At 37.6% G+C, this 24,622-nt stretch overlaps 1 protein-coding gene across 1 annotated transcript in view; it reads right to left on the bottom strand.

The window, feature by feature from the left end:
* The window catches only part of RYR2 (ryanodine receptor 2), a 798,221-nt gene that overhangs the window by 333,151 nt on the left and 440,448 nt on the right, over window positions 1-24,622 (bottom strand). The window contains exons 18-24 of the mRNA XM_061161401.1: window positions 22,522-22,640; window positions 22,060-22,193; window positions 20,578-20,819; window positions 16,289-16,481; window positions 14,981-15,197; window positions 13,186-13,290; window positions 7,077-7,180 (exon numbers count right to left, since the gene is read on the bottom strand). Coding sequence (XP_061017384.1) covers window positions 7,077-7,180; window positions 13,186-13,290; window positions 14,981-15,197; window positions 16,289-16,481; window positions 20,578-20,819; window positions 22,060-22,193; window positions 22,522-22,640 — 1,114 coding nt within the window. The remainder of the gene's footprint in view (window positions 1-7,076; window positions 7,181-13,185; window positions 13,291-14,980; window positions 15,198-16,288; window positions 16,482-20,577; window positions 20,820-22,059; window positions 22,194-22,521; window positions 22,641-24,622) is intronic.

Here is a 24,622-nt window from a genome sequence, read left to right on the forward strand (position 1 = left end):
TATCTTTTGAATTCCAATGTGTGCCAGGTCCCATGCTAAGTTCTGGGATAAGCTAATAGGCTGGTGAGGACTAAGACAAAAGTTAATTATAAGGCAGTGTCTTGCTTGTGGTGACAAATATATAGGGCTATTAATGGGTCAAGCAGGATATTAAACCAGCTCTTAGGGGAATCAAGGATGACAATAATATTGAGATTTATCTCAAATCTAGGTTACTAAACTTCCAAGTGCAGGCCTACAAAGAAATCTGATTAGAACATAGACAGCCCTGCCTAATACATTAAGTAAGGGTAATGACTATCATTGAATGACCATCACTACAATCCAGTTTTAGAATTACTTCCATTACTCCATCAGATTCTCCAAGCCTGTTTGCAGTCATTCATCATTCCCACTCCAAGCAATCATTAATCTGTTTTCTGTCTCTATAGAATTTCCTTTTCTGGATATTTCATATAGATAGAATAATATTAAATCTTTCATGTCAGGCTTCTTTGACTAAGCATAATGTCTTTCAGGTTTATCCATGTTGTAGTGTATATTAATAGTATATTTCTTTTTATTATTCAATAGTATTGCATTGTATGTATCACATTTTCTTTATTCATCAGTTTACTGAAATTTGCAGTTTCCAGTTTGGGGCTGTTATGTGTGATGATTCTATGAACACGCTTTGATGAACATTCATGTACAAGTGTTTGTGTCAACATAGGCTTTTATTTCTCTTGTGTAGGCATCTCTCCTGCGTAGGTAGTTCTCCTGCGTAGGCATCTCTCCTGCATAGGTAGTTCCCCTGAGTAGGTATCTCTCCTGCATAGGTCTCTCTCCTGCGTAGGAGGGGAATTGCTTTGCTGTTGTTCAGTCACTCAGTCATGTCCGAGTCTTGGAGAACCCATGGACTACAGCACACCAGACTTCCCTGTCCTTCACCATCTCCCAGAGCTTGTGCAAACTCAGGTCCACTGGGTCAGTGATGCCACCCGGCCATCTCGTCCTCTGTTGTCCCCTAGTCTGTCACTGTTTCCACTGTCTCCTCATCTATTTGCCATGAACTCATGGGACCAGATGCCATGATCTTAGTTTTTTGAATGTTGAGTTTTAAGCCAGCTTTTTCACTCTCCTCTTTCACCCTCATCAAGAGGCTCTTTAGTTCCTCTTCACTTTCTGCCATAAGGGTGGTGTTATCTGCATTTCTGAGATTATTGATATTTCTCCCAATAGGCTCTATCATAAATTTATGTTTAACCTCTTAAAAAACCACCACGTAAAACAAAAAAAAAAAAGAAACCACCACGTGTCGGGGCCATTTTACATACCCTCCTGTAATACATGTATATTTCAGTGTTTTTCTACATTTGCAACAATACTGAGTATATCTGTCATTTTGATTATGACCATTCTAGTATGTGTGGCTCTATCTCATTATGATTTAATTTGCATTTTCATAATGACTAATGATGTTGAGCATCTTTTCATGTGTGTATTAGGCATTTACATATCTTTATTAAAATATGTTCAGAAATGTTTTGCCCATTTTTAACTGGGCTGTATGTATTCTTATTATGTAGTTGTAAGAGTTACCTATATATTCTGTGTACAAGTTCTTTATTGGCACACGTATGATTTACCACAAATCCTACGAATGTAAACTTACATGATTTATAAATATTTTCTCCCACTCTGTACCCTATGTCTTCATTTTCTACATGGTTTCTTTTGTAGTACAAAAGATTCTACTTTCAATGAGATCCGAAGTATTGATTTTGTTTTGTTTTACAGGTATTTCTGATACTATAGCTAAGCACTTTATGTCTAATCCAAGGAGATTTTTGAATGAGAACAATGAATATTTTAAGAAATCTATTTAATACTATTAACCACATCAAGTTCTTTGAATAAGAACTCTTTTGTCTTTACATTATCTTTTTTAAAAATTGGGGTATAGTCACTCTACAGTGCCGTGTTAGTTTCTGCTGTGCAACACACTGAATCAGCTCTATGTATACATATTTTCCCTCCCTCTTGGGTCTCCCTCCCACATAACCCCCATTCATTCGATCCATCTGGGTCACCACAGAGCATTAAACTTAAAAGTTTTTGCACAGCAAAGAAAACCATAAATGAGTTGAAAAGACAACCCTCAGAATGGGAGCAAATATTTGCAAATGAAGCAACTAACAAGGGATCAGTCTTTAAAATGCACAAACAGCTCATGAAGTTCAATATCAAAGAAACAAACAACCCAGTCAAAAAAATGGGTGGAAGACCTAAATAGACATTTCTCCAAGGAAGACATATAGATGGTCTTTACGTAATCTTTATTAAGACAATTTTATTTGACTTAACACTGTTCAATTCACACATTTTAAATGGTTTTCTGGCCTGCAGAAGATTGGGAGAGAGCAGTGTGGGCCATGAAGCTTGTGCAGAGGTTAACAGACAAGAACAGAGGAGGGGAAGTGGAAAAGACGTGCCAGGGGTCAGCTCCCATCCGATTCCTCTGTGTCCCACAGTAACTTACATATGCATTCAGTACGTCTTGACCATAAGATTAGCTGGCAATAATTGGTTCATGTGGCATTTTATTACTTCAACTATAAGGCCACCGACAAGAAGAGACAGACTGACACAAAGCCACAGGGAGAACAGAAGGCACCCCGTTTCTCTGATAAGCATTTGGTATATAAAAGCCTGCCTAGAGACTGAGTTTTATTGCTTATTTGTTGCTTCATTCATTTGACAAGCATTACTAAGCTCTGTGTAAAGTTCAAATGATGGTGACTAAAATCAAGTGAGATGCCTGCCCTCAAGAAACTTAGGTCTGGGACTTCCCTGATTATCCAGTGGTTAAAAATCTGCCTTGCCATACACACTGAGGAAACCAGATCTGAAAGAGACACATGCACCCCAATGTTCATCACAGCACTGTTTATAATAGCCAGGACATGGAAGCAACCTAGATGCCCATCAGCAGATGAATGGATAAGGAAGCTGTGGTACATATACGCCATGGAATATTACTCAGCCATTAAAAAGAATTCATTTGAACCAGTCCTAATGAGATGGATGAAACTGGAGCCCCTTATACAGAGTAAAGTAAGCCAGAAAGATAAAGAACATTACAGCATACTAACACATATATATGGAATTTAGAAAGATGGTAACGATAACCCTATACGCAAAACAGAAAAAGAGACACAGAAGTACAGAACAGACTTTTGAACTCTGTGGGAGAATGTGAGGGTGGGATATTTCAAAAGAACAGCATGTATACTATCTATGGTGAAACAGATCACCAGCCCAGGTGGGATGCATGAGACAAGTGCTCCGGCCTGGTGCACTGGGAAGACCCAGAGGAATCGGGTGGAGAGGGAGGTGGGAGGGGGGATCGGGATGGGGAATACGTGTAAATCTATGGCTGATTCATATCAATGTATGACAAAACCCACTGAAATGTTGTGAAGTAATTAGCCTCCAACTAATAAAAAAAAAAAAATCTGCCTTGCAATGCAAGGGGACATGGCTTTGAGCCCTGATGAGGGAACTAAGATTCCACATGCCTCAAAGCAAGTAAGCCCTTATGCTGTAACTACAGAGCCCTCACACCACAATGAAAGATCTGCAGGAGGCAACCAAGATTGTGGATGCTCCAACTACTAAGACCCGACTCAGCCAATTAAATAAATGAATGAATAAAAAAATTTAAGAAACAAATAAACTTACATAATGGGTCTGGCGGAGTACGGCAGCCATCCTGTGATTATACATAGAAAGATTCTATGCTGAGAGATACAAAAGAGCTGAGTGCCTATCAAAGGGGGCTTTATTGAGTCAAGCCGCTCAGCAAATGCTGCCTGAAGTGACCTGAGATCGAAAGGCTAAGAATAGGGCCTGGAGGAGAGCATTACAGAAAGTGGACACAAAGGGGAAAGGGACATGCAAACAGGCAAAACAAAGGCTAGTGTGATGTCAAGCAAGGGAAAATAAAAGCAGCCTCCTATAAGATGATGCTGGCTAGAAGGGAAGGACCTTGAAGGATCATTAAGCAAGTTAGGGTATTGCCTTTATCTCAGGAGCAATGAGAAGGAACTCAAATAGGGAGAATGGTATAACCTAAATATTTGGAAAAAGTCCAGCAGGCTACAGAAGGCAGAATGGGTAACAGAAGAGCTAGGTTAATATTTCAACTGTAACTGTCAGGATAGTTTTATAGCTTCAGGTGGGGCATAGAGGTGGCTTAGGCTAAAGACATGGAAGCAACCTAAATGTCCATTAACAGATGAATGGATAGAGAAGATGTAGATATATATATGTGTGTGTGTGTGTGTGTGTGTGTGTGTGTGTGTGTGTGATATCACATACACATGCACTGGAACAATTACTCAGCAATAAAAAAAGGATGAAATAAGCTATTTGCAGCACCACAGATGGACCTAGAGATTATCATACTAAGTGAAATAAGTCAGAAAGAGAAGACAACTACCTTATAATATCACTGATATGTGGAATCTAAAATATGACACAGAAACAGACCCACAGATATGGAAAACAAACTTATGGTTAGCAAAAGGGAAAGGGGGGGAGGGATAAATTAGGAGGTTGGGATTCATGTATCACACTAATACATACAAAACAGATAACCAATAAGGACCTACTGTATAGCACAGGGAACTATACTTAATATTTTACAGCAACCTATAAGCGAAAAAAATCTGAAAAAGACTAAATATATGTGTGTGTTTGTGTGTGTGTGTGTGTGTGTGTGTAGATAACTGAATCACTGTGCTGTACTCCTGAAACTAATACAACATTGTACATCAATTATGCCTCAATTTAAAAAAAGACAGCTTAGGCTAGGATAGTACAGTGCTGCTTTGAAAGAGGATGTCAGAATTTCTGCAGTGCTATACAGCGTACAGATGACCATTCAAATCTGGAAGTTAGCTATCTTTGTCAACAATTTACATGACAAAAATCACATAAGTGCAACAACAAAAAATCATATTCACATGAAATCACCACAAATCCAAAATAAGGAATATTCTGAAATAATCGTTCGCTTGTTACTCGGCACACCTCAGGATTTAGTGAGTAAAGTTGCTAATCTCCCCTATAGTATATATAAAAAAGAAAAAACACCTAAACTTTATAGAGTGCTTCTTCTGTTAGACATGATGGTGCTAGAGGCTTTATCAGCTGTGTGTCATTTAATCTTTACTACAATTTCACTAAGTAGATATACTATGATCCTCATTTTAAACTGATGCTATTAATAAAAAGCCTAAGGTTCAGAGATACTAAGATTTCCTCTGGAGAAGCAAGTCTTAGATTCCTTGTTCTTACCCAGTCTGTTCTAGTGCCTGTAACTAATCAAGTGAATAAAACAAACACAGAAGGTACTATACTTTCTTTAAACTACTGACTGGGCATAGTTTGAATTTTGCAGAATAGGAGCTCTGTTTTAAATTTTAAAGAAACCAGTGAAATGAGTCCATCATAACACCATGTAAATATGAAGAATGAGTTCTTGAAAAGGTTTATTAGCATTCACCATAGGCAACAGCACCATGGTATGTGCAGTCTTATGATTAATCAAACCAGCCACCAGGGACTGAAAGGAATGAGACTAGATCATGTGTAGCAGTCAAAGGTTCACAAGCCAAATGTGAATATGCAGACTTCTGCATTACAGGTTACCCAGGATCTGCCTAGCTGGCTTAGCTGTCAATTGTTAAAATTACAGGGACTGTACCACAAATTTAATGAAATTATCTTAGGCAATGAACTTTCAATAAAATCACTTTGTTTTAAGAGATGGATAAATAATGGGCTGTCATGAATTACCAAGATAAATGTACAAGCTTCACATCAAGATCACAGAGGAAGATAGGAGATGCTAAGAGGAGGTACACGGGTCACAGTGATGTGTTCTACAGTCCTTATTACAGAAAAGCTTTGTCATTAGTTACCTGTAGTGATTTCTCCATTTACTTGATTTGTATTCATATATTCCCTTCCCTTTTAAGTTACTAGTAGAGCCCAAACTCAAGGCCCAATTTATTTATTTATTGTCATAATGAAAATCACTACATCATCTTTGCCAATATACACCTGGACTGAAGTCGTAGAACTTGAAACAGTGTTTATGTTCTAGATCTTTGGTAAAATAATTTCAATAGAAATAGCTCTTTACACTTAACAAAACTGAAACAAAACAAAAATAGGGGGAAAAGCATTGTTTCATTCCTAACATAGGCGGGTATTAGGATAAGTGATCTACTGGAACAAATCCAGTTCTTCAAGTCCAAGGATAGAAAACCACAAAACTATATACTTAGTAAGTTCTTCATAAGTACTAGCTATTTAACAACTGTCTAACCATTACTGAGTTAGTGAAAGGATCCCGTTTTCTAATCATGTATCAGCAAGTCTTACTGTGAAAAACAGTTCTAGATGAGAAGCTAGAGAAACTGGATCCCTGTTCTAGCACAGCTACTAACTAACTGTCAAGCCATTTGACAACTCCATGAGAATCCTCAGCTGTGACATCACTGGTCAATCTGAAATAATAAAACACAGCCCAGGGTGCTATTAGGAAGTTTAACCCAGCATCTATAAGTGAAAAAATAAAGCTCTAAATAAATAAATATACTAATTAGTATAAAGTAGCATATGGCATTACGACTAACACTAATAATGCCTATCATTATTCAAAGCTCAATGCAATACCTTAACTGGTATAAAATTTCTGAAACACTCATTTTAGTATCATCACTTATCTTGTCACACACCAGTAACAATTTATAACTGACAATCTGAGAAGTACTGAGTACAATGGCAAAATCCTTATATTCCCAAATACCCATAAACATCCATAGAGTACCCTTTAGGAAACACATAGAGCACAAAGTCATAAAGTAACATGTTCAATGACTAGTACAAACAAATACTGATTCAATCTACCAATGCATTATGAAAAAAATCTAACTGGAGCTAAAATAAATTAAACTGTAATATCAACACCTTGTTTCCTTCAGGGAATACAGAGAGGAAAATGAGAAATTTAAGAAACTCACTTCAGGGTCTCAAGCGACATCTGTAAATTATAATTGCGTTCCTGTTCAGGCAGCTTGGAGAACTCCACCAGACACGGGTGCTGTCTCTTATTGTCGTCTCTAACCTGAAACAGAACAGGAAATCAGCATATAACAGTTTCTAAGGCCCTATGCTAATGATGGTTACCCAATTGCATGGAGGACGGTGAAGTGGGAAGCAAGAAGGGAAACTGTGACCTTCATCCCAGCAAGGCGGCCTCTGTCATCCCTCAGGCATGGCTACCGCTGAAGGTCAGTGGTAAACCTGGCAATGTCTGGGCTGCCTCATGCCTTCTCCTTGCCACCGTTCCCGGTCAGTCCCAGCCTTCACGTCTGGGACATCTCTGCTCTAAAACCTCCACGCCCACTCTCACAGCAACTTACAGCCTTGGCTTCAGCCTTACTTTCTCCATGTGGCTTGTCCTCCCCACCTTCCTAATCTGCCAATCTGCTGCTCATGCTATGTTTTTTTTCCGCAACAGTTACCACTGGCAAGCAGACTAGGGTCTTATTTATGGGATTATCTATCTTCCTGCACTGCAAGAATGTAAGACCAAAGGAACAGGGACTGGGCTTTTTTGTTCTTTGATAATGTATTCTCAGCACTGAGCATGTGCCTGGCACATGGCAGGCATGCAACAAATGCTTTTAAACTGAAATGAACTCTAGGTAAGAAGGTGTAGTAATAACTCAGTTGTTATTGTTACATGTTTAGACACAGATTAGAGACATCAATTAACGTCATGACTGATTGATACAAACTCTTGGTGGTGGTTCCTTCCAGCTGTTCATTTCATCCCATGTAAGTTACTTCTGCTCTAACAAGTCACTCCAGAGCCTTACCAAAGCAAGGTAATATCCCACAGATACCTTTCATATTAATCCTTGAAAGTGCTAGCAATCAGAATAAACTAAAGTCAAGATTTTAGGACTGAATTAATGAGAAAGATGTTCTATATCCTTGCATTAGTAATTAGATTTTTGTCTTCTTAGAGGCCTAAATTACACAAGCATTACTGCCGCGGTGACACCTCAATCACAGCCATATGCTCTCAGGGAACAAATTACTCCCTGGGAATAATTACCAGGTTTTATAAATGTCACATAAAAAAGTAGGAAAAAAAAGCAAGAATTTTTTTAAAGTATTCAGGAGCTGACAAGTTAGAAATAAGATAGTCTTTTTTTCTTGATCATTGCAAATGAACAGAACTTACACATGAGCACACAGCTTATTTACTTAAGGGTGTAAGTGTGGAAATGAAGCCGTGAGTTACAAAACCAAACACTAAATGCTAAACATAAAGGTAAAAATGAATGTGCCCAAGTTCAGAGACAATTTACTCTATATCTATGTAATTTCCACTTACCCTCTACTCTCTACACCACAGAGTAACTGTCCCCATCGTCCTCTCGGGTCCCAAGCTAAAACAAGAAATCTATCCAGATTTCCTTCCTTCTCTTAAACACTTCCCAAACCTGAGCTTCTTCGAAACATCTGCAGTCATCTCTCTCCACTCCTCCCGCCAGTACACAACTGGGAACCTCACTACCTCCCACCTGAGTCCCCCCCTGACCTTCTCCTGCCTCCAGGCTCACTGCTCTTCCAGAGGCACAGCAGAGCTCAGATCAAGTATTTACCAGCCCGTGGGAGCCTTCCCTGAATTCACCAGGAGGGCTGTACATCTCCCTCGCTTACGGTTAGCTTATCCATCATAGTTCTTGGTTTGTAATCGTTTGTGTGTCTATTACCCAGCTAAACCAGACGCTCTTTTAAAAGGCAAACTCACTAAAACAAGGTCTTTTCAATTTGAGGACTACAGTACCAAACACGAAGTTTAGGCAAATAATATGCAAAGGAGACAGATGAAGGCTTGAATGGATCTGCCTGGTGTTTTTCCATAAAATAGAGCTCCCAATCAAAAAGCAGGAAAAAGATCTAAACAGACACTTCTCCAAGGAAGATATACAGATGGCTAACAAACACATGAAAAGAAGCTCAACATTGCTCATTATTAGAGAAATACAAATCAAAACTGCAGTGAGATATCACCTCACACCGGTCAGAATGGCCATCAACAAAAAGTCTACAAACAATAAATGCTGGAGAGGGTGTGGAGAAAAGGGAATGCTCTTGTACTGTTGGTGGGAATGTAAATTGATACAGCCACTATGGAAGACGGTATGGAGATTCCTTCAAAAACTAGGAATAAAACCACATATGAACCAGCAATCCCACTCCTAGGCCTATACCCTGAGGAAACCAAAATTGAAAAAGACACATTCATCCCATTGTTCATTGCAGCACTATTTACAATAGCTAGAACATGGAAGCAACCTAGATGACCATCGACAGATGAATAGATAAAGAAGTTGTGGTACATATACACAATGGAATTTACTCAGCCATAAAAAGGAACACATTTGAGTCAGTTCTGATGAGGTGGATGAACCTAGAACCTATTATACAGAGTGAGGTAAGTGAGCAAGAGAAAGATAAATATTGTATTCTAACGCATATATATGGAATCTAGAAAAATGTTTCTGAAGAATTTACTTACAGGGCAGCAATGGAGAAACAGACATAGAGAATAGACTCATGGACATGGGGAGAGGGGAGGAGAGGGTGAGATGTATGGAAAGAGTAAGATGGAAATTGACATTACCAAATGTGAAACAGATAGCCAACGGGAATTTGCTGTGTCTCAGGAAACTCAAACAGGGGCTCTGTATCAACCTAGAGGGGTGGGGTGGAGAGGGAGATGGGAGGGAGGTTCAAAAGGGTGGGGATATATGTATGCCTATGGCTGATTCATGTTGAGGTTTGACAGAAAACAACAACATTCTGTAAAGCAATTATCCTTCAATAAAAAAAAATTAATTAAAAAAAATAGAGCTCTCTCATGATGCTCCAGTGAAATACACCCCAAAGACATTTAAAGAAACTAATTTCTTTGCAAAAAATACAAGCAAAAACCCACAATTTATTCAAGAGTTCAAATTACTCCAAAGAAAAACACAGTTGCTATACAATGGAATATTACTCAGCCATAAAAAGGAACCCATTTGAGTCAGTTACAATGAGGTGAATGAATCTATAGCCTATTATACAGAGTGAAGCATGTCAGAAAGACAAATATTGTATATTAATGCATATATATGGCATCTAGAAAGACGGTACTGATGAACCGATTTGCAGGGCAGCAATGGAGACAGAGACATAGAGAACAGACTGTGGACACGGGGCGGGGGGGAAGGAGAGCATGGGACGAATGGAGACAGTAGCATGGAAACTACATACTCCCACATGCAGAACAGCAATGGGAACTCACTGCATGACTCGGGGAGCTCAAACTGGTGTTTTGTGACCATCTAGAAGGGTGGGATGGGGCGGGAAGGAGGGTCAAGAGGGAGGGGACATACGTATCCCTATGGCCGATTCATGCTGCTGTATGGCAGAAAGCAATATAATATTGTAAATCAGTTCTCCTTCAATTAAAAATTACTAAATTAAAAAATAAAAGGTAACTGACAAACAGGAAAAAACAACAATATAAAACATGGACCTGCACTCCTTAAATGGATGAATTCTAAAATATTAACTCAGAGAAACACCGGAACACATCAAACATTTATGGAATTGGTCTCAGTAAGAGGTGTACCTAAGTCTAGGATAACAGAGATGATAAAGCCAGGGGTCAAAGATACTGATCTGAAAAGAGTTTTAGGAGAGCCCCAGTCAAAGAAGACACAAGGTCGATTATGAGATGGAAGGACAATGCGAAACCTCTTCACGTGTCAGTCTGAGACTCTCCCAAATTGCTGATCTGATAGGATATTTGTGGTTGTGCTTGCCCAGAGTGAGACCTACGGAAAAAACGGCTTCATTCTTTCAGCAAGTATTTGGTCGATTCCCTGTCCCAGGAAAGGTGCCAGGTGCCAGCACCATAGCCACAGACTAAGTGCTGAATCTCCCCCCAGAGGCACGTAAAACCCAAAGTCGCTGCCATCAGTCTCAGACCAGGTAAAGGGTAACTGGCCACAGTCCGTTTGGCTCAGAAGCACTGTGTTCCCTTTCAGCACCTGCAAACTAGTAGCAATAATAGTATGGTGTTGAAATGAACTGAATTTAATTGCAAGAATTGATAATAATGAGACCTTACATTTCCTCTTTTTTTAGAAGAAGAAACATAAAGAAGTTCATTATAGAATGCTATCATTTAGGGAACCTATAGAAGCTTGCAATAGAAATCATCTTTTTTGAGTGTAAACCTATTAAACAATTCCTGTTACTATGATTTTGGAGGGGGGGGGTAGTTACTTGTTTGTATGAGATCTTTTTAAATCCTAGCCTGTAATTATCTTTCTCTGAATTTTGTCTGTAATTCAAATCTTTCCCTATCTTGAATCTTGTGGTAAATTTGTCTGTAATTCCTCTGCCAAGTGACTAGGAATACTTTTACAATATCTCACCTCCCACTGACTTTAATTAATGATAAATATCTTATTTAACACTCATTCACTTCCTCAATTTTTAAAAGTCAAAGAATATTGCATAAAACCACATACTTAATAAGGTACTTTAAGTGCTTGCTGATTAGACAACTGTCTAACGATCCCTGAATTAATGAAAGGATCCCATTTTCTGATCATGCATCAGCAAGTCTTATAGTGAAAAACAGGTCTAGACAAGAAGCCAGAGAAGCTGGATCCTAGTTCCAGCACAGTAACTAGCTGGAAGGCATTTGAATCATCGGCAGCAGCATCACTGGTTAATTTGAAATAATAACACACAGCCCAGCGTGCTACTGCGACGATTACCCCAATACCTTTAAGTGAAAAGACAAAGCTCTAAATAAATAAGACGAATTAGTATAAAGAAAGAGAAAGAAAGTAAAGTCGCTCAGTCGTATCCGACTCCTTGTGACCCCATGGACTGTAGCCTACCAGGCTCCTCTGTCCACGGGATTTTCCAGGCAAGAATACTGGAGTGGGTTGCCATTTCCTTCTCCAGGAGATATTCCCGATCCAGGGATTGAACCAAGGTCTTCTGCATTGTAGGCAGACACTTTACCATCTGAACCACCAGGAAAGGCCATAATTAGTATAAAGTAGCATGGTATTCCCTGGTGGCTCAGTGGTGAAAAATTTGCCCTCAATGCAGGAAACACCAGTTCGATCCCTGGGTCAGGAAGATCCCCTGGAGAAGGAAATGGCACCCCGCTCCAGTATTCTTGCCTGGGAAATCCTATGGACAAAGGAGTCTGGCTGGCTACAAGTCCATGGGGTCATAAAGAGTCAGGCGTAACTTAGCAACTAATCAACAACAAGCATGATATTACTGCTAACACTAATAATAAATGTCATTATTCAAAGCTTAATGCAATAAATTATGGCTGTGCTGAATACACTCATTTCTATATTCAGTCAAATATAAGTGTTATAAATATTGGGATATTTGGACTATTAATATCATAAAAATGAAAGCACTGCAACAGTCCTGCTTAAAAAAGAAAAGGTGTATAACACACTGGTATTACATGAGAAGTTGTTTTGGTGTTAGCTAAATTTTATTGATAAACTATAAACTAAGTTCTCTAAACAATAATCATTTGGAAACATATGCAATCATTATTTCTCAGCCTCTCTTCCACTTATGAAACCAACTGTGAACCTCTGCCCTGTGAACTTCTACTACTAAATACAACTGGGACTAAAAGAAACATCAGAGGAGGAGAATAAATTAACTTCTTTCTTTCCATTTTCAGTTTTCACTTTCAGTTTCAATGAAATTTCTTCCTAAGGTCCCTAGAAATCAATGCCTATTGTCTGTATCTGTTAACTTTGATTTTAAAAATGTAACTTTAAACCTGAATATTAATAACTTTTCAATTGTCTAGGCAACTAAGCCATCCTTCAATGACCCCACCACTAACGTCATTCCCTCTCATAAAGAAAAACTGCAGACAAAATAAAACTTAGGACGAAAAAACTCAATCAGATCAGTTCATGTCACCATACAGCAGGATGAGTGAGAAGTGTTTTCAGAAAGATGTATTAATAGAATCTGAGAATAAATTTCAAAATTATGTACCGGACCATACTGCCAGCCAAGTTCAATTTTATTCATCACCCAGAGCTCATGGATATTCTCTGCCAGTTTTTCTCGTATCCTCTCCAGGTGGGGAGGCAACACAATCTAAAATTTTAAAAAGAGGAAAAGAAAACACACATCAGAAACAAGTGCAAGAAAATGCAATGCTAACTGTTCTTGTTGTGGATTGAAATGTAATCATATAACTGGGTTCCAGATAATCCATTCTAAATTTATAAAACTAGGTATCTAAATAATTATTAGGTAAAGTTGGGGAACGAAATTTAGAAAGAAAGAAAACAGAGTACTACTGAGGACAGCCATCATTTAAAAAAAAAAAAAAAAAAAAAAAGGTCCTAATGGATATGGGATAATCACTGGAATATGCATTATTTAAAAAGAGAAATCACTCGAGACTCCTTAAACCAACCTGGCCAGCATTCACAGGCCAGGATGAAGGCAATTCAGTGTCCAAAATATAATCCGCTGAGTTTAGAAATATCTGATGGCAAAAATTTATATTGTCCCTTAACTCTGCTACTTGCAGTGGTTTCTAAATATAAGCCTCAGGGGGAAAAATCTGAACATGTTTCCCTTAAAAAGGGAAAGTTTAATGGCCTCTTCATAAAGAACACTAAATGATTTTCAAGATGAGGGGTTGGCTGTACATGTCTCATGATGCACAGACATTGCCCCACAATCAGTCCCTCAACACAGACAGCAGGCAAATGCCTACAATGTTCATGGATGGGGTGGAGTTTCCATGAGGAGCAGGCCAGCATTGCCTCCTTCCCCTCCAAACAAGAGGTTATCCAGGTCTCAGGAAATCCTAAATGTGCTAGTGACACCAAGAAATCCCACTGTCTGCTCCAGTTGATTTCCATCCTCCAATCATGTTCACTGCTCAACTCTGAAGGCACCATATACACCCTGCCTTGTTCCAGCAATGGCAACACAAACTGAATGTAAGCCATGAACAAAGCATGCTTATGTTATGCATCATATAAAAAGCTGTCAGGGAGAGATAGGAAATACATTTCACGGCACTAAACCACAGAGTCATCTGAGGCCTGCTCTTAATTCGGTATCAGACTTCAGAAGCAATGCCTCTGATCTTTGAAAGCTAATGAACAAACTATGACTATCTAACCAACTGGACTGAACTTACTTCACCTTCAAAATAAAACAATATTTAATTCAGTGTCAGGATAATTTCACGTCTATGAAAGAGAAGAGCATGAATAATGGCTAACGTTGCTTGGGCACCTATTTGCAAAGTATGGTGCCAATATGTTCTTTATTATACATTGAACATACTCTTAGCATTCCAATCAATGAGATGAGTAATTTTTTCAAGTCTCAGAGCATGCACTGGATCCAAGACATTTTGACTCTAGAGTTTATGATCTCAATATCTACCTGAGATAAAAGTCAGTTAAATCACTTAAAAATGCCGACTGTATATAGACAAGGAGAAGAAATTTAAAATTCCACTACTACTTATGTAAAAAACACTCTAAAATTAGTAAGCATTGACTTAGATTGTGGCCCAATTGTACATTGTAAAATCAATTTAGTGACTTAAAAACACTTTTAAAAAACAGAACAGACTCAAAATGAGTAAGCGGACACGGTAAAGGTAAGCATTATTTTATGAAACTTGCTTCACTTATACATATAAATTGTATTACTGTAAAATGCATTCCTATAGGTTGCAATCCAAGGAGTTTGAAACCCACTGCATTTGGGAATGGCTGCAATTCAAACATTGCCATCACAGCTGATGATCTGGTACCTGGCTGGTGTCCACTGGGATTGGTGTGAAGGCAGCTTGTGTCAGGGAAACTGTGGGGCCCAGGAGGTCCCGTGTGTAACTCCTTTCTTGCTTGTACTCTCGGCTGTGCTCCACTTTCAACTTTTCTTTTGGCAGAACAGCTTCGTAACAAGGAGCGTACCCAGGCGGAGGAAGGAATTTAAATTCTCCATGTCTCCCCCCAAGCAGAAAGCGTACTCTAAAAAGGATGCATGTCAGGGTAAGTTGCATCTCTGGCATACAGAAAACTTTCCTAATCAACAAAATTCAAGGAATAAATTCTTAGTATAAAATTAACTCTGTCAGAAGTCATATCTTTTCCTCTAAGAACCATCATGAAGTCAGTAACTAAGAGTTTAAGAGCCTCTAATCATAAAAGTAAAACCTGATTAAATTATGTTAATTGCTCAGCAAAACTATATCACTCTCTGGAGAAATAATAAAAGCACATGCACCATATTCCTATGTGAATGAAATACCTGTCTGTAGTATTTGGTCATTTAATACCTCAAGGTACCCAAATAACCAACAGAGAAAGACAGATTTAATCTAAATACCTATATATCAATACTTAAAATTACAGGGCTGGATGAGATCTGATAAAAATGAAAAACAGCCACTTTATTGCATTCAATTTCCCTGTGAAATTCCTTAAGGGAACTCAAATGACACTTCTTGATACTGAATTATCATTTTAATTACTCTTTCTGTCTGGTAGTAGCAAAAAAGCAAAGGGTTAGAGAAAACCACCTTGACCCAGCTGATCACAAGCAGGTTATTTACAAGTGTAACAGGTAGAGGGTGATATGGAAAGGAGTCATCTTGACCTGATCACCCAAAAATGTGTCATTTCTGTAGAAATGAAGGGATTTGGAGTCCAGAATATAATGAAAAGAAAAATTAATGAAAATAAATATGAAAAAATTAGTGACATTTTTAATCCAACATTGTGTATTTACCCTTAGTAAAGAAAAAAGTGAACTTAAGTGGACTAGAAATACTTCTGGATACTGGATAGAGGAAGAGATATTAGACTGAGTTATCTAAATGGCTGGATATATGGACAAAGCGCTCAGCTTCCTGAGATTCCCCTCTTGAATTAATCTTATCTCCAACCTTCAAGGAACAAGTTGCTTGTTGCTTCAAGGAAAATTTTGCTACAGGGCAAATGCCCTGTAGACGGATGCCCAGGAGAGCAGGTTAGTGAAGCAAGCGTGATGGCAATGCAGAGTCTTCTGTGAAAGAATGAGAAATGAGAAGGCAAACAGACCAAAAAACAGTGATACTAACTTGATTCCTGCAGAGAAACTGACAACTGGAAAGAAGAGGCCATCAATGTTGAAATTCTCAAACATGCCTTGAACAGGTTGTCCATTAATTCGGAAGGAGATGCTTGGGGCACTTAGATCTAAACAGCAACTGATGACATCATCAGTTCTCAAGAGATGCTGGTTTGGTGAGCTGACAGTCCGGGCAATACAACCTGTGGGGAAACACATTAAAGGAGGATAATGTCTTTTTATCTCAGAGAAAATCATCGTCAGAGACCAAGTTAAAGATTTGAACAGGCAGTGACAATGAATAGTACTGGACTAGAATAAATCTTGAATACATATTCATGTTATATGTCAGATCTTTAATTAAAAAAAAAACTGTTGCTTTTTTTAGGACCAATGCTATTTTTATTGTAAAATGGATCTTCTGATATGCAGAAAATTTTGCATGCAGATGGATGGTATTTGATACAGATACCTCTTAGAGTTGCTAACATAATGATGTCAGGGGAAAACCTCTAGGGAAAGACTTGAAGTCAAAGATCTACTTTACCATCAGCAAATTACTTAACCTCTATAAGCCTTGATTTCTTGTAAACCAAATGCCATTGCCTTGCAGAGTTGTTATGATGATTAAATTAATGTTATACAAGAACAGAGTCTTAGACACGGAACATATTCACTTCAGTCCCCACCTCAAAGATTAAATTCCCTTTATTTTATAAAATAAAAACAAAAAAGGATACTGAAGAAAACAGAAAATATGATTGTTTGTGCATTATTTGTTGAGAGACAATACACATCAATTGGTTTGTTTCTGTTCTATAATTTATTCCTACAAGACCTTGGTTGGCTTCTTAAGTAGGAAACAGCAGGATACAAGTTGAGGCATGAAAATGATACTGGATAAATGTCATTTCTTGCCCTGGCCAACCTATGATTTACACTCATTCTTGACTGTGTCAGAACTTCTTGGTCTATGAGTCCCATGGGCAAACTGGAAAACAAGAAGGTAAGATTCTCCTAAACATTCATGCTCACAAATGTGAACATAGAGTATTTTTCAATTTGAGCAAAGACAAAAATAGATTTGATGATGCCAGCTTTGAATTTTTATAGCATCTATTTAAAATTTCTAGCATGTCCATATTTTTACCAACAATATGTTGAAATGCCAATAGTAGGGCAGATCTACATTATAAAATATGTAGATTTTTAATTTTACCAATATTCAAATTTGCAAGTAGTAAATTCATTATGAAGTGGTCCCTCTAGAATTTCCTAGATATAATAAAGGGAATTATTTAAGAAAATCACTCAAAAAGCAACAGAACTCACAAAGTTCTGCATTCCTGTCTGTACCAAGATCTGTAGCTGATAATGTGGTTATACAGATATTTGTTGCTGTTTAGTCATTAAGTCATGTCCGACTCATTTTCGAGCCCATGGACTATATAGTCACCAAGTTCCTCTGTCCATAGGATTTCCCAGGCAAGAATATTAGAGTGGGTAGACATTTCCTTCTTCAGGTAATCTTCCCAAGATTACCTGGTAGATTCTTTATCACTGACCCACCTGGGAAGCAGTCAACAGATATTTACTATAATCCAAGCATATTGTTCAGTCTGAGGAATGAGTATGCTAAAACTAATGACTATTTAAAAGTCCCCATGGTAAACTGTTTTGTAATGCCTGAAACAATTAGGTTAGAGAGAAAAGATCACTAGCAACCAACCTAAGTCCATGGTTTCAGTGGCACTGATGCTGCTGAATCCACCAGTGAGCATTCTCAGGTTGCATTTATGACTTAATAGGTGTATCAAATCAATATGAGAACTACATTCTTGTTTTCTACATCAGCCAGAAAGGAAGATAGCAGTGGGCTTTTCATAGGTCCTATAAGAGAATCCTTACCTTTCTTTCCTGTACTATTCTCTGACATTCCTTCATTCTGTTATACCTAAGTTCTTCAAAAGCACCGAGATTTTTTTCACACTACTGACCCTAATACACAGAAGATGTGGATGCCATAAACAGAATCATTATTCCCCGAAGAGGAACACAGCAATGCTGTGCAAAGTTTAAGGTGGGAAGAAGAAATGAAAACAGAGATCGAAACTTTTGCTGATGAACCAAACTCTGGTACCAAGGAACAACTCTACTCTCCAATCACAAAAAGCTAAGTGTTTATTTTTTTCCCCTCCAGAAATCACAGATGCTTAATACTTTAAATTCAACCTCAACCATTAGAAAGAAAAGGAATAGGAGAGTGAACCTGAGAAGATTATGCAACTTAAGATGAATTTAACCATGGTAACTCAGTCAGAAGTCAATTAATTTAGATCTGCCTTTATTGATCATGAATCTAAAATTAGCAAGCGATCCCAGTGGCTTAAGAGAACACAGCTATCAACTGCACATATTCTCTTGCAATTAGGAAAAACATTCAAGTATTTTCTCTTGATATAAATTAAAGTTTCAAGATGATTTTCTCCTGAAATTCCACAACCTATGCTCCTTTCTGTGATAGATTCACTGAATATTTCTGTTGCTCTTATCATTCTATTTAACAGATACTTAGTCATAAAAGGCATACTGGACACAGTCCAATTCCAGAGGCTCTGGGTTCTTCCCATGTGTGGATAGAAAAAGCTTCAAACTAAATGCAAACTTCACCATTTAGTGAAGTGACGCTATATGGCTGAAATTAGATGCAATGCAACATTTTAAAAAAACCAGAGTAGTGTTTTGTTTTCCCCTAAATTTTATGCAACAGGAAAACAAGTGAACCTGTTTCATTCATCCAGCTGGGTCCATTTTGTGTGCAGTGACATGTGAAGGTAACAGAGGGTACCTCTCATGGGCAACAGTTGAAATGTCTTATAGAACAGACATTCATTCTATTTCACGTTTGTCAGGTCTTTTGAAGTTAGGGCTCTTTGCCTTTTCGGTCAGTAGAAAAATTTTGGAACAAGCATCGTGACTCTTTCTGAGCAGCACAGTACACAGTGTATAAGATGTACCACACTGCGGCCTGGGCCCCAACCAGTGCCCCACAGGTTAGATAAAATGCCCAAAATACAGCTTCCTCTCTTCCAGGCTACTGAGCTATTGGCACTGAATAAAGGGAAGATTTAGTAAACATTACTGTTGAACACAAATATAGAGTGCTTTCATTTGTAAACCCCCTTACCACAGACTCTTAGGCTTTAATTAAATTTAAATTAAAATATCTTTTCACAATTTATGATTTATACAGCATTAATAAATGAATATCATTTGATTTGCCCATAAGAGGTAAAGTTCAACTTTTTGTACTGTAAGAAACCTCTGCATATTTTCTATACGTTGTGTGTGCTCAGTCATGTCCAACTCTGTGATCCCATGGATTGCAGTCCACGAGCTCCTCTGTCCACAGAGTTTTCCAGGCAAGAATACTAGAGTGGGTTTCCATTTCCTACTCAGGTGATCTTCCCAACCCAGGGATCAAACTTGTGTCTCTCGAGTCTCCTGTGTTGGCAGTAGTCTTTACCACTAGCACCACCCGGGAGCCCCCTTCTATAGGTTAAATGTGTTATAAAATAAGTTTGGATTCATTCTAAATGCAGCTTTATGAATACAAGCATAAGTCTGCAGAATCCAGATGAAATCTAATATCTACAAAATTAAAAGCTAAACTTTTAAACAGAGCCAATCAAAATAAATCTTTTAATAAATCAGAAAAGAGTATATTTTTATATATTACTAATTTTCAATATATGTTCAATCATTAAAGCTTAGGGTTGTTAGCTAGTGAAATGAGCTATACATTTATTTTTTAACAGCTCCACACTTCTGAAACAACACATCATTTGATTGTGGGCTGTTTCCTCATAATACATTTAATAAATTACCCATTCCTAACATTAAGCTATCAGCCAAGAGATGAAACTTAGTCTTTGTATTATGATTATTTTCCAGGATTTTTTTGGTTCCTGTTTATACTGTAAGCTAAAGCTTTGCACATACCAACTAAAGCAAGTAGGAAACATTTAAGTTTTTGCATTCAATTCGTGAATCAGAATGCCACTTCTGATATATATCATTCATACAGAATTCAGTCTTTTGGAGATGTACTATAATTGTAAGAGTTTTCTTTTTCCTCTAGTGAAATTCTGCTTTTGACTTACCACTTGCATCATTTTAGTGTTGCATTTTTGAAATCAATGTATCTGACTTGAGCAACACAAATAGGTTATGGAAATGTACAGTAAGGGCAAAAGATTTCCTTCGAGAACACCATGAAGGAAAATGGATGGTACTTACCTGACCAGAGGTGAAGGCCATCGAATCCGTAGGAGAAGAGGTCGTCTCCGACGCCATTCCCACCCCATTCCTCGCCCCCGCCGGGGTAGGGTGAGTAGCCCTCTGTGGAAGCCCAGCCCACGCGCAGGTGAGTGGCTTCAGCAGTCACGAATGGCTCCGTGTGGTCCACCATCAACTCATAGTACCACTTCTTATACTGTGCAGAGCCTTCACTGACACCCAGAAAAATATTGGGTCTCATGCTTTAAAGAGATGGGAATAGCATGTGAGAAAATCCAAATAAACCTTTCATTGTCTCAACTTATTACGTCATGCTATCCTTAATTAGTCCTGCTTCTCAAAGATACATTGTATTGACCAAGAAGTTTGTTTGGGTTTCCAAAACATTGTACAGAAAAACCTTATTGACTTTTTTGGGAAACCCAATGTTTCCTTAAGTGCAACAAATTATTGAAACAATCACTGAAGTCTACTCTAACAGCCAACCCTACAGTTAATGTTCAGTGACTTACGTTTGCTTTTGGGAAAATTTGGCTACATCACTCAACAGCCTACTACATTTTTTCATAACTGCTCTTCAACCTATTTTTATATCATAAATCATATTTAAGGGGAGACACTCAGGATGGCATCAGGCCCCAGAATTAATGGAGTTATTATTAATCCAGGACATAGAGACATTTTCCTAAGCTAAGGTTTGTGTCACACAGGGTTTGAGGCTGACACAAGTCATAGCCTTAGTGAAGGAACCAAAGTGATTAATCACCTTTGTTGTTCTCTATGTCTCGCTGTGAAGAGTCCCTAGTTAGTTGTATTTGCATTTTATGAAGAGATCCTAACCCTAAATTAACATTAGGGATTAGAGAAAGTCTCAGGAATGCCACCCATTAACAACAGGTCTCGTATAGAAAGAACAATAAGGGAAGTCTCAAATGAATCTTTATAAAAAAAACACAATATATTTGTGTTTAAAAAAAAAAAAACACAATATATTTGTGTTTAAAAAAAGAAAACACAGAGGAGAAATACATACCAAACCCCACATTTTTGTTTGAAACATGGTGAAGTAGCAAGTATTTCCTGGATAGCTGCTAAATACTGTGCTAAGTGTATCAAAGTCATTACTACCACACATAACACCTTCTTAATTATATTCAATATTATCATGATTACATATGGAAGGCATTTTAACATGGTGGTTAAGAGCTCAATCTCTGGAATTAGACTCTAGCCTCATTTTCAGCTCAAAAATTTTAATTTATAAAACATGGATAATAGTAATACTTCATGCACACACAGTGAAGAAGGCATGTAAAGAATCTGGCATTGTGCCTGGCACAGAGTACCCAATGAATGTCTGACACATTGGAAAGTAGATCTAACTGGAAATGTCGCTTCACTGATTTATGGAATTTACTGTATTTTGGATATCTGAATTCCTATTATACAACCAATTTGGTGACATGGTCTGTCTGAACCTACCTGCTCACATGGTTCACAAGGCGTGTCTGCAATAACAGGTCTCTTCCTGGCAGAAGATTGTCACAGATGAGATGCTGGTTAGAACGGACTGCTACTCCATGGCAAACACAGAGAGAACATAAGACATCCAGAACCTGAAAAGTGAAATCCCTTTCAGCTGGCTCTCATTCTCTTTTCAGATTCAAGCATCAGCAGTAATTTCCCAAACAGAAACACATTCCCTCCAGGTACCTCTGACCCAGTCACTTTAAACATGATAGCAATGTGTCCACTTATTTTCCACAACTGAGAACTGCTCCATTCCCCCACTGGTGCTATGCATAACCACTGCACAGTATTATCTGATTGCAGTTAAAAAGCGAAAAACATGAAAAATGTGACACCTTTTAAAAATTATCTTTTTAAAGAATATGTTTGAAATTATTCCAGAATTCATTTCTGGCAATAAAATGGTTCACTTACCTTGTGATTTCTTCCATGCTTGTCTAAAAGTGAGATAATGGATTTTATATGGCCTTCTTTAATAATATTGAGAGCTTCTGGACTTTCTACTAACACACAGTGTAAAACTTCAAGAATACCTAAACAGAAAATAAAGAAAGGGGAAAATATGATTAACCAGTCTACAATGATCAGTGACTTTCCTCTTCTCTATGTGCTTACTGAGGTGTTGACTAAATGTAGTACAATTATGTGCTCAATGTGTTTGTCACCAAGTATCTGTGATAAGCGACAGCTGGTGTTTGGGAGGCAGGGCTGATAACCAAATATGATAACAAGTGAGGACGAGGCAAATATACAGTGTTCAGCTAAGTAAGCAGGTAACTCTGCCTATAGAGAAATGAAAGAAGGCAACATTTAAGTGGGGCCACAGAGAATTCATACATGACCATTTTCCAGATAGGATAACATGGGCTGACTGAAGTCTTGAATGCTGGGCAGAGCTGATGTGCCTGAGGTACAAAGCCAGTAGGAGATGGAACAGGTAGATTATGGCCAGTTTAGGAAGATTTAAGACGCTAAAAGCATAATTCTGCAGCAATGCATCTAACCCATGGAGATCATTACATTCTTCTGGAGGTTTAAAGTCAAAAATGCTTCTTGGTTTACAGAACAAGAGAAATATACCAGATTACACAAAAAGAAAAATAAAATATACAAAACCTGAATAACAATGGTGATATTTTGGAGCATTAGTCATCAGAGAGGACAAAATAGAATATATCTTTTCTTACAGTTTAAAACAGACATTAGAAATAAATCTCATTATCAGAAATTTTAGTGTGAAATTGCAAAGCTAAATGGGTACACGTGTATTTACATTTTCAAAGCAAGGCTGCCTTGTCAACAGAGAGAATGTAGTTCATTTGCAGCAATTAAACATAACATTTAGGACATGTGATCACTGTCTGAGAGCTACATAGTATTAAGAAGGATCTCAAAGGAACCTTGTAGAAAGGTTTATTCATTTCAAATGGAGATTACTTTCTCAGAACAGAAATGTACTCAGGTGTACAAATTGTATAGAAGTAATTCACTATAACTGTCACAAATGACTCTCGATCTGAACCCCAATCCATTACAAGGGCTGTTAATGCTAATTTCTTCACCAATGACTTAATTCTTCAAAATATATAAATGTAAATTCAGTTGAAAAAAAAAAATACCCAAAAAGGTTAAATTAATTTTTGGTGTGGTTCAATATCTGTTGTGGTATTCCAAAAATCCACGCCAGTTGAAAATCAAAGAGAGTAGAAAATAATCATACAATAGACTAATGGATAAATTAAAGAAGATTTTTACATAAAGTTATGACAATTATTTCAGCTATTAAAAAAGTAAGCAACAAAAAAGAAAAAAAAAAAAGTAAGCAACAAAATAAACTCCTTTATTCCAAGCACAAAGAAACTAAAATAACAGAAAGGGAAGAGCATTTTTAATAGATTATTTATCTTGATGTCATATGCCATTCTGATGCTTTTTGTTTTCTTCCTATTTCATATTACTATAGAGCACATGGCTGCCTATATTTATAAATACAGTTGTACTGTGTACACACATCCATATCCATTGACACATCTTCTTGGCACTAAAAGTATGACTCTGCAGTGTGTCCTAACCAGTGGAGCTCAGTCACTCTCCTGGATGTTTACAGTAGAAAATGTTTCTTAGTCTCCAAAGCATGAGAAACATAAAATAATACAAAGGGTGCCTTTGCACTAAAAAGGCAGAGCTGAGTGGCTACAGCAACAAAGCCCTGTGATCCCAGAGCCTAAAATATTTACTATCTGGCCTTTTACACAAAAAGTTTGCCAATCTCTGATATAAAATGTAATTATTAAGAAAAAACTAGTAGAAGATAAATAAAAATCAATTATTTCTGTAAATAAACATTCATGAAAGCCAAAAGCATTTACGCACCTAAATATATTAGAAAAGATTAAAGACAAAATTTTTGGAAAGAACAGCACATATCAAAAATGGAAGAATAGCAATGTGAAAAGAAATCTCTGATTTTTCTCATGTTCAGCCTATTTTAATGGGTTTTCAGAGTTTTGAGTTT

The sequence above is a fragment of the Dama dama genome, chromosome 15 (genome assembly GCF_033118175.1).
Source record: "Dama dama isolate Ldn47 chromosome 15, ASM3311817v1, whole genome shotgun sequence".
Classification (NCBI taxonomy): Eukaryota; Metazoa; Chordata; class Mammalia; order Artiodactyla; family Cervidae; genus Dama; species Dama dama.